Source organism: Macrotis lagotis, chromosome X (assembly GCF_037893015.1).
Source record: "Macrotis lagotis isolate mMagLag1 chromosome X, bilby.v1.9.chrom.fasta, whole genome shotgun sequence".
NCBI lineage: Eukaryota > Metazoa > Chordata > Mammalia > Peramelemorphia > Peramelidae > Macrotis > Macrotis lagotis.
In genome coordinates, this window is record NC_133666.1 from 409,238,615 (window position 1) to 409,257,576 (window position 18,962).

Genomic DNA, 18,962 nt, shown 5'->3' on the forward strand with positions numbered 1-18,962 from the left:
TGTTTGTGTGAAGTTTGGCTATAAAGTTAATTTAACTCAAAACTATGGAAACTTTACTATTTAAGAAATGATTTTATTACCAAAATATAAAATTGAGGCAATTTTTGAGACTGGATATCTTTTTTCTCAGAATTTTTTTAAATTGGAAATTACTTTATAAATTAAATAGTGAAATTTACAATATTTATTTATCTTTTTTCCCCTAGGTTCTCTGCTGGGTCAACTTGAGCCAAAAGTCAGTTCCTTGGCATTGTAGAATTGTGAGGGAAGACAGAAGGGTCAATGTCAAAGCCTTTTTTTTTTGTTCCAGAAGCTATTCTTTCTTCTGGTGAAATTATTCATAGTCGTGTTTAAATTTCTGTTCACCCTTTATCAAGTCACATAAATGCCTCACCAAGTCTTGAATTTTTCCCAAACAAAAATGACATTTAATAATAACAACAATTTTTTAATTCCATAACATTGTATATCAGAAAACTATTATTTTACTCATATGAGAATTCTGGGAAGCAGACATGTATTATCTTTATTTTGATAAAGAATTAATTTAGGTTCTTAAGAAGTTATTTAATTTCCTCAAGGTTTTTGCAGTGGTAATTCAAGAGTAGAACCCAGATCTTCCTCCTCTGAAACAAACACTGCACTCCACTAGAATACCTTGTGGTAGTGATCCTTTAGAAAAAGAATGAATGATATATGCAAAACACTTAGAGATACTAAAAAGAAATGATGAATTACCTTTTCTCCAAAATTCCTATGTATCCATTGTAGATAATCCATGAGAGAGTAAATGTGGAAATATATATCAAGTTATATTATTGGTATCCATTAAACAAGTTTAAGTTTACAACCATTTTGCCAAATCTTTCTCCTAAACAGAACATTGATAGCTTTTTTCAAAAAATGAAATTATTTTCTTCAGTATATATATATATATATATATATATATATATATATATATATATATATATATACGCAATTACATAATATAAGAAATGCAGTCCTCTTTTGCAATATTCCCAGTCATTACTAAGAAAAAATACAGAAAATGCAACACAAATACTGTTTCAAACATAAAGCAACAAATACAAGGGGAAATAGGAGCGATTATATTTATCACATGAGAGATGTAAAAAGAGAATTGAAACGAAAGTTTAATAAGATGAGGTATAACATGATAAAAATAGTCTAATTAGGCAAATGTCCATAAAAATATTGCTTACATAATTTTAGTATTAAACTGCATCCTAAGATTTGATTTTTTTCCAGGTGCTATACAAATATATCATCAGATCAGAAGATTCAGATGGAATGAGCAAAGAAATAACTCTACATCGAAAAAGATGTGCCAGGGTTCATTTATAGGTTTCCAGAAGACATTTGAAAATTTTTGAACACTTAGAAACCTTCATTCTATTTACCTTTAGGTAATCTTAATACTTAGCATAACTGGTTAAGACTCTTACTGCTAATTTTACATCACAGTTAAAAATGGTCATAAATTGGCAGGTCCAATGAAGACATTAATGCTGCCAAAACTCATCATTCTCAAAAATCACTGGAGCGGGCTACAGTTAATTAAGTCCTAGAGTATCTGAAAAATAGTGTGCTCCCAATGATTTTCAATTCACATATTAGAACATAATGACTCAGTAGAAAATCTATCAGATGGATATATATATATATATATATATATATATATATATATATATGGAAAGAGAGAAAGAATTTTTTATTAAATTTCCAAATAGCAAATTAAAATTATAGGCACCTATAGAGGCAAGAGGCATTTCTGGGGAAAAAGAACCAAAGGTTGGCACTAATAACATGGATTAGTACATATGTACATGGAAATGTACATGTACATACATTGTTTTAGAAAATTTCATTGAAACTCTAAACAAAAAGATTCACATTCCAAGAATGTTTAAGTACTAAGGGGCGAATTTTATTTTATCATAATTTAAGTTACATTTCAATCAGAGTTAGAAGTCACTTGTCATTCCTACGGACAGTGATGACACTGCATCAGATGTTTTTATAATACTGAAATACAGGAGAATAAGGGCTCTGATAGTTTCTACAACTCTAGTCTGGAGTCATATATATATATATATATATATATATATATATATATATATATATATATATATAAAATGGCATAATTAGAAGTAAAGTTGGAGAACTTAAGGAGAAAGGTATATTTAAACTTTCCATGTCAAAATGAATCACAGAGTCATTGAATTAGAATTGGAAGGAACCTTAAAGATTATCAAATTCAACATCCTTATTTTGCAGTAGAATAAATAGAGTCTATACAAGAAGTAAATTGACATACCAAGGTCACATGCCAAGATCATGTGACTACAGATCCACCTAACTCTCTTTCCACTCACCTAACAATAGCTGTAAGGATTCCTGAATTTTCAAGAGCAAAATATTGCTCTTTTCAGAAAATGTCTAAGCTAGTAAATTTAATCTTTACAAGCATAACACTCTTGGTGTTATTTAGCAATCAGAGGAACAAAAAGTACCTGGATTACTTATTCTCTGCCCCTTTAAAACACACTATTTGAACTTCATTGGGTTTTTTTTCTATAGAGCTGTTTAGTGCTTCTGTGAATAAGCAATGGGGGAAATACAGGTCATCCTGTTTTTTGGAAACTAATTTAGTAAAAGAACAGTCACAGGACAGGTCATTCAGTGTAACAGCTTATATTACATAAGAACTTTCCACTTTATAAATGAATTTACCAAAAGGGTGCTTTAGATGAAGTTTTCTTATATTAGACACTGAAATTTAGACATACATATTGTTATTGTTCAGTTAGATGAAGAATTCCCTTACATTAGATGTGAAATTATAGACACACATGCTGTTATTTTTCAGTTGTTTCCTTGTGACCAAGCATCCATGACCCCATCTGGAGTGTTCTACAAAGATTCCAGAATGGTTTGCCATTTCCTTCTCAAGTGGATTCAGAAGATTCATTTTGTCAGACAATTAGAGCTTAAGTGACTTGCCCAGGGCCAAACCACCAGGCTGAATTTGACTTCCTGAATCCAAACCGAGTGCTCTATCCACTAAGCTACCAGCTATTTCCAAACTTCCTATGTTGTGTAAAATAACGGCATAACTTAACCTTATTTCAGCTCCTCAGTTGCAAAACAAATAAGGGATAGTTAAAAATGTTCAAATCATCATTAGTAAGATCATTTAATTTTTTTATTTAAAATTTCTTATAGGTATGAAACAAGACTGAAAAGTAGAAGAATGTTTTCCCCATCAGAACCAGCAAATTATTTTAAAATTCTTCTAGTCAACACTTCTACAAGATTGAAATTTTTACTGGACACTGTGCAAGTAATATTCCAGCCATAGTTTCTATTGCTATGTAGCACAGTAGATAAAGTATTAGAATTGAAGTCAGGAAGACCTGAGTTCAAATCCAGCCTCATATATTTCCTAGCTGGATGATCCTTGGCAATATATTTGAACTTCTCAGCCTCGGTATCTTCAACTGGAAAATGAGGTTTTCATAGTACTTACCAGTGTTATTGTGAGGATAAAATGAGATAATATTTGCATTATGCTTTGCAAACTTTAAAGCACTCTTGAATGTGAACTTTTTAAATATTTTTATCAAATATTTATTTAAATAACTATAGAATATCTATTACAGAATAAATTATATTCAATTGCTACTGAGAAAAATTAAAATACTTATTTCTGAGAACATAGGAACAGGAAAAGGAAAGAGAGAACCAGTTGCCTCCCCACCCAAGTCTAGAGTTTACTATTATTCTCTACTTCAGTGACATTTCATTTTCTTAGTTATTTAATTATTTTTTTGTCCCAAGAAAATGTAAGTACTTTGAGGTCATGGACCATATTTTATCTCTAACTTTGCATCCCCTGAATCTAGTAAACTGCCTGAAATATAGTTGGTACTTAATATATTCATAATGAGTAAACTGAATTCAGAAATTTTTCAACTGATTGTAAATCTTTTAATTAAACTACTGCTAACCATGATTGCAATAATGACATTAATTTAACAGAAAAGTTATATTATGTTTACATTTTAAAGGTAAAATATTATTCAATATTAATATAGTTCCTCAAATTTCATGAAAAAAATCAACTTATTTCTTTGATATTATTAAGTACTAAGCTAGCACAATTATCTCTTTATTATGGAGACATCATAATTTAGAAAAAATACAGTACTTAACGGAAGACACAACTTTTAAAAATTTTGTCTCCTAGAGCACAAATTTGAAGTTACTGATTACTGCTACCATTGGCAGGAGTAGTTATATCAGTGGGATTATCTGTCTACTTCATGTACCTGTAAATCATTGATATAGGGGATATGATCACTCAGCTCAGCTTAGAAATTCATGTTTTCCTTCCCATTTTCTCTAGTATGTCAATTTGGTAAAATTAGGAAAATACTATAAGGAAATTGAGACAAATACTCTGCTCTGCAAATATGCATTTTTATTTACATTTAATTCAAGTGATTGAATGAAGTACAATTTTTATGCATTTATTATGTCATGATATAGGAATAAAAACGTAGTTCCTGAGTGTTCATTATAGAAAGGCTGATGATAACAATATCCTAAGTACTTCATTCAGGTTATGGTAATTACTGATGATAAAATTTCATTTCAATATATTGATTAATTGATAATTCTCACTAATAGTCTACTAGTGTTTCAAAGTAGTCTTCCAATTTCTGATGTTTGATTATATAAAAATTAAAATTAAAAAAGTTAAATGATTGGAAAATATCATGAACAGAGCACAAAGCTATTTGTAAAGGAATGATTAATAGCTATTTGTAATTTGCTAATGAATAGATCATTATTCAGTATATTGAATAAATCAATATTCAAGAATATTCTTTCCAATGATTTCTTTTATTTGAATTATTTTTTTCAAATAAACCAATTTTGCAACAATTCTAAAATGGCCTAAGGCTCAGTGTGGATACTTCCACTGAATGGAATTGGAATTGGAATTGGAAATCACAAAGTTCTGCCATTAAAAGTGTAAAGGAGGGATAGGAATACAACATAATAATATAAAGTTAAATGTCAATGAAGTGATATTCAAGAGACTATTTCAACTGGGTTCCTATTGACTTTCCAATTATAAGTGAAATTAAATAAATTTCAATTAGCAGAAGCAGAGGAATAACAAAAAATGAAATTGTTTTTAGATTCAAGATTAGAAAATATTAGGTACTTTTTTTCCTCTTGTCTTTCCTTTTTTTTCTTTTCCTTTCTCTTAGTATCACTGGCACCAAATATAATACAATATAGTAGTTACTCAATGCATGCTTATAGGAATGGTTGAAACTATGGATAAAAGCTAATGGAGTATTAATTCTATAGAATCTTTTTTAATTCGATGTAGTTGTGCAATACCTATCAGAATATCAGTGTATAAATGATTTGGAATTAGTCTAGGGATCAAAGGTTCTTTTTAGAGTCTAAATTATTCTGATAGGATCATTCTGGTAAAACTTGTTTTTTGTTTTTTTGGTTTTTGCAAGGAAAACAAGGTTAAGTGGCTGTGCCAAGGCCACCCAGATAGGTAATTACTAAGAGTCTGAGATCAGATTTGAACTCTGCTGACTGCAGGGCCAGTGCTCTATCCACTATGCCACCTAGCCACCCCACATTCTGGTAAAACTTGTAAAAGTTTTATACCTAAAGAATTTTAATGACTCAAGTCTATCTGAAATTTGTTTTTCTATTTGGAGCAGTTATGGAAAACAATATTTCTAAAGAACCTTCTTGGACTTATAATTCTATGCAAATACCATAAGCTAAAACATTATCATTGAGGAACATAACATTAACAATTTTCTTTAACAATCTACTCTCATGTTAAAAAATTAAGTAGTTTTTTTAATTTTGTTTGTTTGTTAAGTCTGATTGTCCATATATTACAAATTCGTTTATGTATTTTTATTTAATATTAATTGACTTCTTTTAAAGGTAATGTTCTTTTATTCTAAAAGTCAAATATTAATATGTATGAAAATGTGTGTATTTGTATACTTCTCATTGTGGCAGTGAAGATAATCATTAAAAATTTAGGAAAATATTAGAGAATCTATCAATTTTAGACTAATAAATCTGTGGCTCACAAAAGTAGAATATATTATATTTAGAGAGTTTTAATGGTTTTTAGCACATAAAGCTAATAGATTTCTTTTAATTTAAAAAATATATTGCTCTGTATTAGTTTGTAATAAATTTCTGTTAACGCATCCAACATTTCAGGTCATTAAGTTTTCCACTATTAAGATTATTCTTTTATTAATTAATCATAATCATAAGATGCTAGTGATAATTTGGAACTTGATTTTTCCCTAAAACTCATATGATTGAATTAGAAATGATTACATTTAATAAAGCAATATTTTTGTACTTGTGTAATGCTATTAATCAAATGAAATTATTTTTCCTTCATTTTTAGTAGTGCTTTAAAGTATAACTGTGTTTCTTAAAAGAACAGGAATACAAAGAACTTTAAATATAAGAATGTAGACTGATTTATAGTGTTAATTCTTTGCAATAAATGCAAACTCATTTTAATAAACACTACATTGATTAGTTTTAGGTTGAACTACAACACATTGTAGATAGCTTTCCTACCATTTGACCAGTAAAAAATCATTGCATTCTTTTATAACAAAAGAACATTAATTAACTAGCTGTCTTGTTCTGTTTTCCAAAAAAAAAAAAACACTGGAATAGAGCAAATTCTTTTGGGATGAGTGCACAGAGATGACTAAATAAAAATGTGTGTATGCATGCATATATATTTATAGAAGAATATAGATTCCCAGAGAAGCCTATCAGAAAATGCTAATGGAGCATATTGCTGACAAGTTTGCATTTCCCCCTCATTTATACAGAATAAAACTTGATTTAAAAATAACTAGAAGTAAAGGTGATAAAAAGGTAGACTGCATATACAAAAATTAAATTTGTTCTGATAAGGACTTTATCTGTTTAAAAGGAAAGAAAAAATGATTTTAAATCAAACTGACTTACAACTTTAAGTGAAAGACTGACAAATGTATGCTATAGTTCTTTGCCCTTAGGGGAAAGGCTAAACTTTTAACATCATTTAATTATGTCACATTTTACAATACAAGAAGAAAAGGAAGAAAGATGAATTATTAATTTTTAAAATTACCCAGCAATTCCATTGCATCATCTTCATTGTCAATATCTTCTTCTGTTACAGATGGTGTGGGACTGTGGATGGATTCAAAAGAATCTTGGGATAACATTGCAGCTAGAAGCTTCTTATGCTGCTGTTGCTGCTGTTTTAATCCTTTACTCTTGGGTTCCATCTTTAAGCTGGGAGAAAATTTACATATCATTTATTTATTTAGAAGATAGATATAAGATTTAAGAATAGTCATGACTTGATTAAAAGATCAAGAAAATACAAAAAATCTATATCTTATTAGTAAGTAAGGATTTTACTTAATAGCACCTATATGTAAAATATATATATATATTTATATATATATATATATTATATATATATATATATATAAAATGTAAAATATGTAAAATAAGAACTGGAAATACAAATAAAGACATTAAAAATGGTCTCTGTTTTCAAGAAACTCCTGTTCTAATGGGATAGACAGTATGCAAACTATGATCAAATAGGACATAAACTACAGTGTAGTGCAAGGGGAAGATCATCTCAGAGCAAAAACAATTGTAAGCTGCCCAAAGAGAGGAAAGAGGGACAGAAGTCATGACTTCAAAGTCCTCATACATTGAATGTAGAATTTGAGTTGAATCTTTAAGGAAAACTGGAAAGCTAGGAGATAGAAGGGAGGATAGCATTCTAGGAATGATGGGATAACTAATGGAAAAAACAAGGAACAAAGGTATTGATGCTGTGTCCCTGAGGGTTATAAAGCTTACTAAGCTTTAATTTACTAAATTAAGAGAACACTGAAAAAATAGAAACTTTCATTCTGCAAAGGTTTCAAAATGTGAAATGGAAGTAGGCTTGATAATGTCACTCATTCAGCTGATCAACAAGTATTTTGTTGTTAAGTTGTTTCAGTTATGTCTGACTCTTTGCAATTCCATTTATTTCACAAAGATATTAAAGTGCCTTTTTAAAAATTTCCTTCACCTCATTTTACAAATAAAGAACAAAGGCAAACAAAGTAAAGTGACTAGTTCAGGATCACACAGTTATTAAGTGTTGGAAGCGAGATGAATTTAGGAAGATGAATCTTCCTTACCTCTGACTTGGCACTCTATCCACTGTGCCAACTGCCAACCACTACTGATAAGTATTTGCTCGGTGCTCAGTGCTAACAATTTAACAGGTACTAGAATAAGTAGAAATGGGGGGGGGTTCTTTTCTTCACAATCTTATATTCTAATTGTGAAAATAACATATAAATAACTAGGAAAAATTCAAGGTATATACAAGTAGATGAAAGGTAATTTGAGAGGGAATGATCCTATCAGCTGGGAGAAAGAAGTAATCCTTAAGACTGCAGAATCGAATCTGATTCTTGAAGGGAGGCAGAGGAAGTAATAGGTATAGGTGAAGAGAAAGAGAATTCTATACTTGTGGACAGCCAATGAAAAGGCATGGATGCAGGAAGTGAATTATCTTGTGAAAAGAATAGCAAATATACCAGTAAAAAATGAAATATAGAATGTATTGAAAAGTGTAAGAGGAGTCAAAATGCAGAAAATAACTAGGGGGAAAATCACTCAAGTATCAATTAGAGGATTTTATAATTGATCTTACAGAATATATCTACTATATTGGTCAATAATATTTGCCATCTTTCAAAAAAAATCCTTTCACCAAAAGAACAAAATGGTGTCTACTTTCTGCTGTGATTAATAGGGGAATCAAATGTCACGTAAGTATTAATATACCTGATTTTTTGACCTGTTAAAAAGTTTCCTATAATAAAGACATAAACACACTAAAGAATATATTATGTCACATAGCAACATTTTATTTAAATGACTCCTAAATATTCTAAATGAAGGCAAAGTTAAAAGCTTTCAACTTTCTGTTGTCTATCAATATACGTCTAAGAAAATTCTTAGTATTTATTGAGAAAAAGATGCAATGATCTGCACTGTTCAATTATAAAGAGTATTTGAAACATTAGGAATAACTCCAAATATGTCAAGATAGTACAATTAGTTAAAATATCTCCCTTACTTAGCAGATTCAGCATAAATTCATTTTAAAATTTTGTCAGAATTTTTCCACAACCACTAAATAAGCCAGCTGATGGATTAGGGACAGCAAATTGATGCTAGGAAGTCTAGCTAGGAAGTCTAGAGCTAGGAAGATGAGAGTTCAGTTTCAAACTCAGACACCTACTAGCTGTGTGACTTTAACCAAGTCATATCTCTTTGTCTCAGTTCCCTCATCTGTAAAATGGGGATAACAATAGCATCTACCTCTCAAGGCTGCTGTGAAGATAAAGTGAAACAATACTTATAAAATACTTTTTATAGTTTTAGCACATAGTAAGCACTATATGAATGCTGTTAGTGATAGTGATGATGATGATGATAATTTTTATGTCTCTGTTACAGTAAGTATACATAACCTACACATATATATATATAATATATCCATATATCCATATATCCATATATATATATATGTATATATACATATATATATATACATATATATATATGTATATATATATAGGCACACATAATATACCCAAGTAAGCAGTTACAATCTGGAAACTGCAGTAGGAACTACGGCCCAGTCATAGACAAGTAAATTACTTGTTCTTATCTCATATAACTCCTATTGATTTTAATGAACATCTAAACATCTGGTGGGAAAGGAGATTAGACTTCTATTTCATCTTTAAATTTAGATTTCTCACGTGTAACCACTTGCATTTTAAAAATTGTATATGCTCAAAATCATTAAAACCCTAAAGTAATATAGAAAGTTGATTCATCATTTATTTAATATTTGTGGAGATTATTAGTATTTTAATGAGGTGATGAGAGCAGTTTCATTATGCTTTCAAGGCTTGATAAGACCATTAAACACCTCCTGTTAGAATTTATTAAGCAATGCTTAGAAATCTATTACCCTGAGCTATTGCAAAGTCTAATTAAACTATTCAGATTAAATTTATATTAAAGGCATCTATTTATTAACATAGAAATGTGAATGCTTAGTTTTAAACATTAAAAGCACAATTATGTTTCACACAGATACAGATGACCCATGATGCTGACACTATTCAATGACATCTGACCCAATTTGGACAGCATACTACATTCTGTACCATAAGAATATAAAATGTCATATAAACAATCATAGAAATTAGGAGAAACTTTATAGAATATGAGATCAATCTCTAAATTTGCAAATAAGAAAACTGAGGTTCTAAGAATCCTAGGGACTTTCCTATGGTTATGTAACTAATTAGTGGCACAGCTGCACCCTGACCTTGGATTTTCTGGTTCTCAGTTTGCTTTAAAATGTCTCCTTTCTTTCTCCCTCTTTCTTCTCATTCTCCCTATCCCTTCTTCTACTCTTTTATTAAATCTTACTTAAGATATTTCTCCTTATGCTTCATTCTCCACAGAATAACTATGATCATTGTTACACCTTAATAGCAATTCTTGAAAATATACAAATTGACATTTCCTTACCCCTCTAATGACACTGCATAGTAATTTACACAGAATATGTCAAAGAATCTTTTTTTTTTGTTAAGATAAACGGGGTTAAGTGGCTTGCCCAAGACCACACACCTAGGTAATTATTAAGTGTCTGAGATCAGATTTGAACCCAGGTACTCCTGACTCCAGGGCCGGTGCTTTATCCACTATGCCACCTAGCCACCCCTATGTCAAAGAATCTTAAAGATAACCAAGGTATGTTACTTTGCAGTGGCAGATCATAATTTTCTTTCAGAAAAAAATCAGTCTAAGTTTCCATTTTATTTATAATATTCTAATATTATTGTCACTTAGTACACCATTCTACCAATGAAGAACAGCTATAATATGAAATGAAAACTATTAAGAAAGTAATGCAAATTTTCAGATAAGTAAACATAAAGTCAGAGTAGTTAAATGATCTTATAGACATCTAGGCCCACACAATTAGGTGTAGGACCCAGAATTTAGATTCATATTTCTTTTTTTTTTTTTTTTGCAAGGCAATGGGGTTAAGTGGCTTGCCCAAGGTCACACAACCAGGTAATTATTAAGTGTCTGAGGCCAGATTTGAACTCATGACTCCAGAGCTGGTGCTCTATCCACTGTGCCATCTAGCTGCCACCTAGATTCATATTTCTTACTCATTTTTGTGTATGTCATGGACTCCTTTGTCAGTCTAGTGAAGTCTATAGATCCCTTCTCAGATTATTGCTTTTAGATGAATAAATTAAAAGACAAAAATAAATTAAAAACCAATTATAACATAATAAGTTTGTATCTTCTCTCACCCAAGTACATGGATTCCCTAAAATCTACCCCATTAGGAAATCTTGGACCAGTTCATCTCTGAGTTCCTTCCTAATTTTGATAGTCTTTGTTTCCGTAAAATGTTTCGTTCTCTCTTTTGGGACTCTATAATGTTATTCACTCAATTACTTACTCAAAAACATTTCAGAATTACAAATCATTGTTCAACCATGAGCCCACAACTATTTATCACTGAAAACATTTTTTCTCCTTTCTTGCATGAGAAATGACTGATGTTCTCTCAATCATAACATTTAAATATCACTAATATGTGAAAATTATATTCATCTAGTTTTGGAGGTATTTGCTACAGACTCAGTGGTGAGGCATTCTATTTCACAATATCGTTATCTTTTATCAATAAATGTAATTTGAGATGACATTTTTTATTATATTTGAGATAAGATAAATGCCACTAAATGAAGTTCGTCTTTGGAACCAAAACACGAAATCATGAATGACATTCTTTTCCATTTGCACATTTGGCCAAGTTCAGTCATCTCCTTTCCATCAATTCTGCTTGACACATACTCCTTCTGTCTATCTCCTTCCTCCACCTCTTTCTATTCTGGAAACAGTAATTCAATCTATATTATCACTGTTTCTGGAGAAAATGTAACACTCTACTCCTATGTGTCTCTACCACCTTTCCCTTCAATCCTTAGGTTAATTTTTTCAAACACACCAATAAACTAAACTTTACTTAAGTGCCTGCTATGTATAAATCATTGAACTGGATATTGTCCCTCAAAGAGTTTACACTCTACTGAGGGAATTCAACATACATACAACTAACAAAGGTACAGTAAAAGAAAAATTGAAGACACTGAACACTATCTGATTGAAACCCTGAAGTGAGACAAGTAATCAGAAAGAGAAAATGAATAAGAATTTTATTCCAGCAATGGATAACTTTTATTTTGAATATCCTAGACATGAGAGATGGAATTTTTAGTTGAGAATGATCAAGTTTTTCTGGCAAGAAGAACATATGAATGAATGAATGTGTGGATACATGAATGAATGAAAAAATTATCAAACACTTATACCAAAAATTGTAGTATGTGCTAAGGATACAAATTTAAAACTGAAGAAAAAAAGAAGAGGTATAAATTGAATACTTGAGGATACTTGAGGGAAAAAAATTAAATTTAAAAATAATTTAAAAATAAAACTTTAAATAATTCTTTAGCATTGAAATTGACTGTCAGCTACTAGTCTAAGTTGTCTGAAAACTTCCCCTTTTCTAGGATAGATCTAGAGGAGTGATGGTGAGTTGATGGTATGGTTGTAACTAGTAATTATCATGGTGAGGAAAGAAAAGGAAATATTCATATTTTTATTTAATACTAATGTTAACATCTGTCAGTGTGTAAAATTAAAGGTCTAGTCTGTTTCACAAGTCAAATATTAAAGATAAAAATACCCTTGTAGTGGTAGGAATTGATCTGACATTTCACAAAATGAGGGAGAATGGATTTTTAAAAATGATTTTCTTCTATTACATGCAAGTCACTTTAACTTTTTTCAATTATGTAACAGTAATTTTTCATGGAAACAGGATCCATTTTCTTTATGCTTGAAGTACATTAATGATCAGTCTGAAAATTGTTCCCCTCCATTCAAGTGATAAGTGACAGAAAAAAAAATTACCAAAAGCTATTACACTATAGTGAATAGAATTTCCTCCTTGAAGATGTATGTTATTGAAGATGTAATTGGGTACAAGCTTCTAAATTTGACATGATAGAACTATGTATGGAAAGAATTTGTTTGTGATGACAAGTGAAACAACTCTCTAGTGGAAAATTAGTTCATATCAAATCCATTTTTGACTAAGGAAATTTTGAATTTTTAAAACTTGTAATAGCTAAAAAAAATTTAAAGTAGATTTTTAAAATTACTGTTATGTAATATTCAAGCAAGATACACACATAACTACTACTACTGCCACTACTACTACTACTACTACTACTATTTCAACTTACTACTATTACTACTACTTCTATAACAAATTAACAACCTATCCCTCTCTAACTCAGTCATCTCCTTTCCATCAATTCTGCTTGACACATACTCCTTCTGTCTATCTCCTTCCTCCACCTCTTTCTATTCTGGAAATAGTAATTCAATCTATATTATCACTGTTTCTGGAGAAAATGTAACACTGTACTCCTATATATCTCTACCAACATTCCGACTTCCTTAACCATCAATTCTGTAAGCACCACTAATTTGTATATACTATTTCTCTTTGTGAGAATGTAGTAAAAAGACTTTATTTCTTTTATATTTATAATCCCAGAAATTAGTAAAGTGTTTACAACATAGTAAGTATTTCATAAATACTTTCATGCATTCAACAGTCATTATCAGACATATGCTCTGGATTGGTAACAACTCATATTTACATAGTATTTCAAGTTTTATAAAACATATATATATATATATATATATATATACACACACACACACACACACACACACACACACACACACACACACACACACACCTTGAGAATAAACGATTTTTCTTCTTGCAAAGTAGGTATCAAAGTACTAGGAATCATCTACAGACCAGAGCTCAGGTCAAATTTTGATGGTGCCATTGAGGTTTGAAACCAGAGCACCAATTTATTTACCTTATCAAACCTTTTCTCCACATATGTATATCCCTATAATTATGCAGGGTTTCCTTTATTTAGCTACAAAATTATAATTCTTCATTAACGAATTATAATTAAAAGCTTTAATAATTTAGTGTGGTAGAGATAAAAATGTATTCCTTAAAGTGTTTTTTTCTATATTTGCTTCATTTCTCTTAGAATTTTGAATTTTTTCATATTCAAGGAGTAAATCAAGTTTATTAGCAACACCATCTAAAATAATAGTTTAGGGCAATATTTGAAGTATATTGAGGATAGCAAAAATCAAAATGGAGTACAACAATTAATCAGATCATTAGATCTAGATAAACTAGCTTCTTATTTAATGAGACCAGTAATCATCATGTTGGAGATACCCAATCTTACCTTCCTGCAGGGCTAGTGGTACTGTCTTCACTTCCCCACTGTTCATTTTTGCTTCTGGGAATTGGAGGTTGCAACATTTCAGCAGCAAGTGGATCAGCATCATTTTCTTCTCGACCAACCCATTCTCCTATCACACGGGGTCTCAGAAGAGTTGAATTAAAAGCCATTGCGTCCTGAACAAGAAGAAAAGGGAGTAATTCCAAATTTCTAACTCATATAGATGAAAAAGGGAGACATTGAAGCTATATCTATATGTCTACCTATCCATAAAGATCCTTTCTCCTTCTCTCACATTGCAAATTGATTCATAGCTAGAATATTATTCCTTTATTAGTATGTTTTTATACTAAATAATGAAAGTCATGTAATGTGAGAAATAAAGAAATAATAAATTTTATTTATAATACTGAAATAATGACATAGAACATAATATTGAAATTATTTATACTATTGAACTAGTACATTTTATTAAAGAAGTCACATATAACAACTTTTGAGAGATGTCAAAAAAGGTACTTGGATATAGGACCAGAATGAAACAAAAAATAGTAGAACCATCTGGATTCCCTTTATGAAACTGAAAGACTCCTTGTATTAGCCTCAATTTCTCTCTTAATCAAATGGCCAACTATTCAACTGTAATATTGCATGACTTAGAAACAGTCAACACCTATAATCTCTGAAAAAAATATCATTCAGAGAGCAATAAAAAGGAGAAGAGCAGGCTACAATCCATAAGCAATGAACTATGAAGAAGAAAAAGTACAAAAAAGCTTGGTAGTAAAGAACTATATCAAAAAGATGAAGATGAATTGATCCTTCAGTGAGAACAAAACATAAGTGATAAACATTCCATGTACAACATGTATACTTCATGAAGTCAAAAGAAAACTGTTACATCCTTCTGAAAAATAGGTATAGACTTTATAATAAACTTACTAGAGGGCATTAGGGACTTTGTCAAGAATCACACAGGCTGGGAAGTGACTAGTATCACTGGAAGGACCATTCACATTAATAATGGCAAGTATTCATTCCATTATTTTAATATTATGGGGGAATATAAAACAGAATGTGTGCTTTAAATTTTAAATGCTGTTTGGAGGTAGACAAATTCTAGAAAGAAAATTCCAAAAACCGAATATGAGTATAAATTCAGAAACAATTTCACTGAACTTCTTTAGGTTACATTCCTAAGTGAAGAGCAAAAATTAATGTAATACTATAGCATCTAGATGTAAAATCATGTAATTAATTAACTGTTTTCAAATCCAAGCTGCTGAAATTTATTCTCTACCATCAAATTATGGAATGTAAGCACTCAGAGTAAAGTTTATTAAACTGTAGATGACAATAAAAAAAGCAATTTAAGATGTTTTCAGGGAAAAAAAGGATAAGGAGAACATGAAAAGTCATTGAGGCAGATGATGGCTGGTTATCAGAGAGCAAAGCAAGACAACTTTTATTTTGCTTCCATTTTATCCAAAAAAACTGAATATCTTTAGAATGAAAAGTCTAGAAAATATATGGTTAGGAAGAAATTGAAGCCCAGGATTAGTATGGTGCTTTAAGTAAATTCCAAACTACTGGTTTAGATAGATGGCATTTAAGAGTATTATAAGTACTAATGTTATAACTAATAGGAAAAGTAGAGAATGGAAGAGGTACCTTAAAATGCAGTCAAGAAAATATTATATAGAATATTTTTATAAATAAAAAAAACTTTAGATTCTTTATTGAAGGCTATTCTCTGGAAAAATTAAAGCATAGATTATTAAGTGTTTGCCTTATAAACATATTATTAGTAAGGATGTGGTAATCACCAGGAGTCTTTGCACAACAATGAGAAGAATTCTAAACAAACTAATATTATTTTTTAATAAGCCTAAAAAGAAAAAATCTTATCAATGAAATATGTATGATTTCTAGAAAGGCATTTGACAAAGTCTCTGACAAGAGACTTGTGGACACATTGTAGTGATGTAAGCTTTATTAGGTGAAGTCATAACTAAATCATGTGACTATACCAAAAGTATATTCACTCAATAGTCCCTATTGAGTGGAACCAGGCAAAATAGACTTTTACTATTCATTGCTTTTAAATCTATTGGTAGCAGAATATCAATTAAAAATAAATTGTAAACATGATAGAGGAGAGGAAACACTACAGTGGACCTCTCTGAACAATAGTCTTAAAATAATTTGAATTTAATGACTGAAATAAAATTTTGGAGATGTAAAACCAACAAAATCTAAGGAATTGAAAACAATATAGAAGGTCAGAAATAGAGGTCTGTAACAAATAATTGTGGACTGCTCTAGAGCACAGGAAGCAGCAACACCAGCTGTGGGTCTTGATGGTAGCAATGGCAGCAGCGTCTACATATGGCAAGGGAATCTGGTAATTGATAAAAAAGAAGCTATAAGAGATCCCTGGGCTAGCACTGAATATAGGACTGGTGACTTTTTGGCAACTTCAACCCTATATTCACTTCTGGGTCATAATCCCAAAGTGGAAAGGAATACTTGCAGTCAAAAGAGAGCAGGAGTAATAACACTTCAGGTTTCAAGGGATAAGGGACCTTTACTTAATAAAAACCAAAATGCAGACCAGATAATCCCTGCACATCTCTCCAGATAACACTACTTTGAAAATTTTGAAAAAACTCCAAATCCTCAGAATTGTCAGTTAAATTATCAATGTGAAAAATTCTGAAACTTGGGAAAATACTGCTTATTTTTATCCCTGGAAGAGAGCTTAATTTTAACATAAAGTCTTATGTTATTATATTTTTAAAGTTCAAATGAAGAAAACTCAAGAAAAATAAGCAAGCACCATCAACAACAAAACAAGGTGACTATAAAAAAGTTACTATAGTCACAGGAAAAAATCTAGACACAAATTCAGAAGAATATAATAATGTCAAGAAAGTTATGAGTAAAACTTCAAAAATAATTTTGAAATAGATGAAAGCCTGACAAGAATTCCTAGAATAGCTAAAAGTTTATTTTAAAAATCAAGTAAGAATAGTAAAGAAAAACTAGGCAGAGAAGGGACATCAGTTCAAGAAAATGATGAAAAGACAATGAACAATTGGTAAAATACTGAAGAAAACCAGGACTTAAATGCAGGTTTGCTCAGATGGTAAAAGAGGTGTATACCTTTCCTAGGGTATATACCACCTCAAAAAGTAGAATTGTCCAAATGCAAAAAAAAGAGGAACAAGAACTCACTGAAAAAAACCTCTTGAAAAATTTGAATTAAGCAAGTGGAAGTTAATGACTCCATGAGACATCAAGAAACAATAAAGGTCAAAGGAATGAAAAAAATGGAGTAAAAGTAGAAAATCTCAATAATTAAAAAGAAAACGGTCCTGTTATCCTAGAACAAAAGGTAAAATAGAAATTGAAAAAATGCCTCCTGAAAGAGGTCTCAAAATGAAAATTCAAAGAAATGTTGTAATGCAATTCCAGAGCCTCAAGGTCAAAGAGAAAACACTCCAAGCAGTCCAAAAGAATCCATTCAAACATTATGGGAAACTAGTAGGATTCATACAAGATTTAACAGTCACTAGGTTAGAGAGTAGAGAGCTTGGAATAAGATATTTTCGAAGGCTTGAAGATTGCTCTCAAGAATAATAGGGCCAAACTGAATATAAACCTGCAGAGATTAAAAATGGGTATTTGTGAAATCAAGAATTTTTAATCATTCTTCATGAAAAGAACAGTACTGAAAAGAAAATTTGATTTTCAAATATAAGACTCCAGATAAATATTAAAAAAGGTTAAAAAGAAAGAGAATTCATAAGGAACTTAATAAAATTAAACTATTTGTATTCATATGTGGGAAGGTAGTACATGTAACTCCTAAGAACTTTATCAGTTTAAGTCAGTTGAATGTCTACATAGACAGAGGTGAATTGATTATACTGGAATGATCTAAAAAAGTGGGTGGGTGAGAAGAAGCTACTCTGAGGGAAAATAAAAGCAGAGGGAGAATAGGAGAAAAATTCTTATATAAAAGAGTCATGAAAGGAGGAGATTTTAAAATGCACAGGAAAATAGGGATGGGGTGGGATGGGCAGTACTTGAATCTCACCTTTATATGAATTGATCCAAAGAAGTATACAGACACACAAACACACACACACAAACATAGATAGATATATAGATAGATAAACATGCATATATATATGCACACAAACATATGCACACATACTTACACACATAAATATTTATATGTATATATTCATATGCATATAATCAAATACAGAAATACAGCAATATTAAATATATACTTTTCAGACCATAATACAATTAAAAATAACATTAAAAACACTCAATAATTACTGTGGTGACAGGGAAGATGAAGACAAAATC

General features: G+C 30.4%; 1 protein-coding gene across 2 annotated transcripts in view; it reads right to left on the bottom strand.

The window, feature by feature from the left end:
- The window catches only part of CXH8orf34 (chromosome X C8orf34 homolog), a 443,848-nt gene that overhangs the window by 294,750 nt on the left and 130,136 nt on the right, over positions 1-18,962 (bottom strand). For both annotated transcript variants that reach the window (XM_074203923.1, XM_074203922.1), the window contains exons 6-7: positions 14,583-14,755; positions 7,226-7,392 (exon numbers count right to left, since the gene is read on the bottom strand). In XM_074203923.1, the coding sequence (XP_074060024.1) occupies positions 7,226-7,392; positions 14,583-14,755 (340 nt within the window). The remainder of the gene's footprint in view (positions 1-7,225; positions 7,393-14,582; positions 14,756-18,962) is intronic.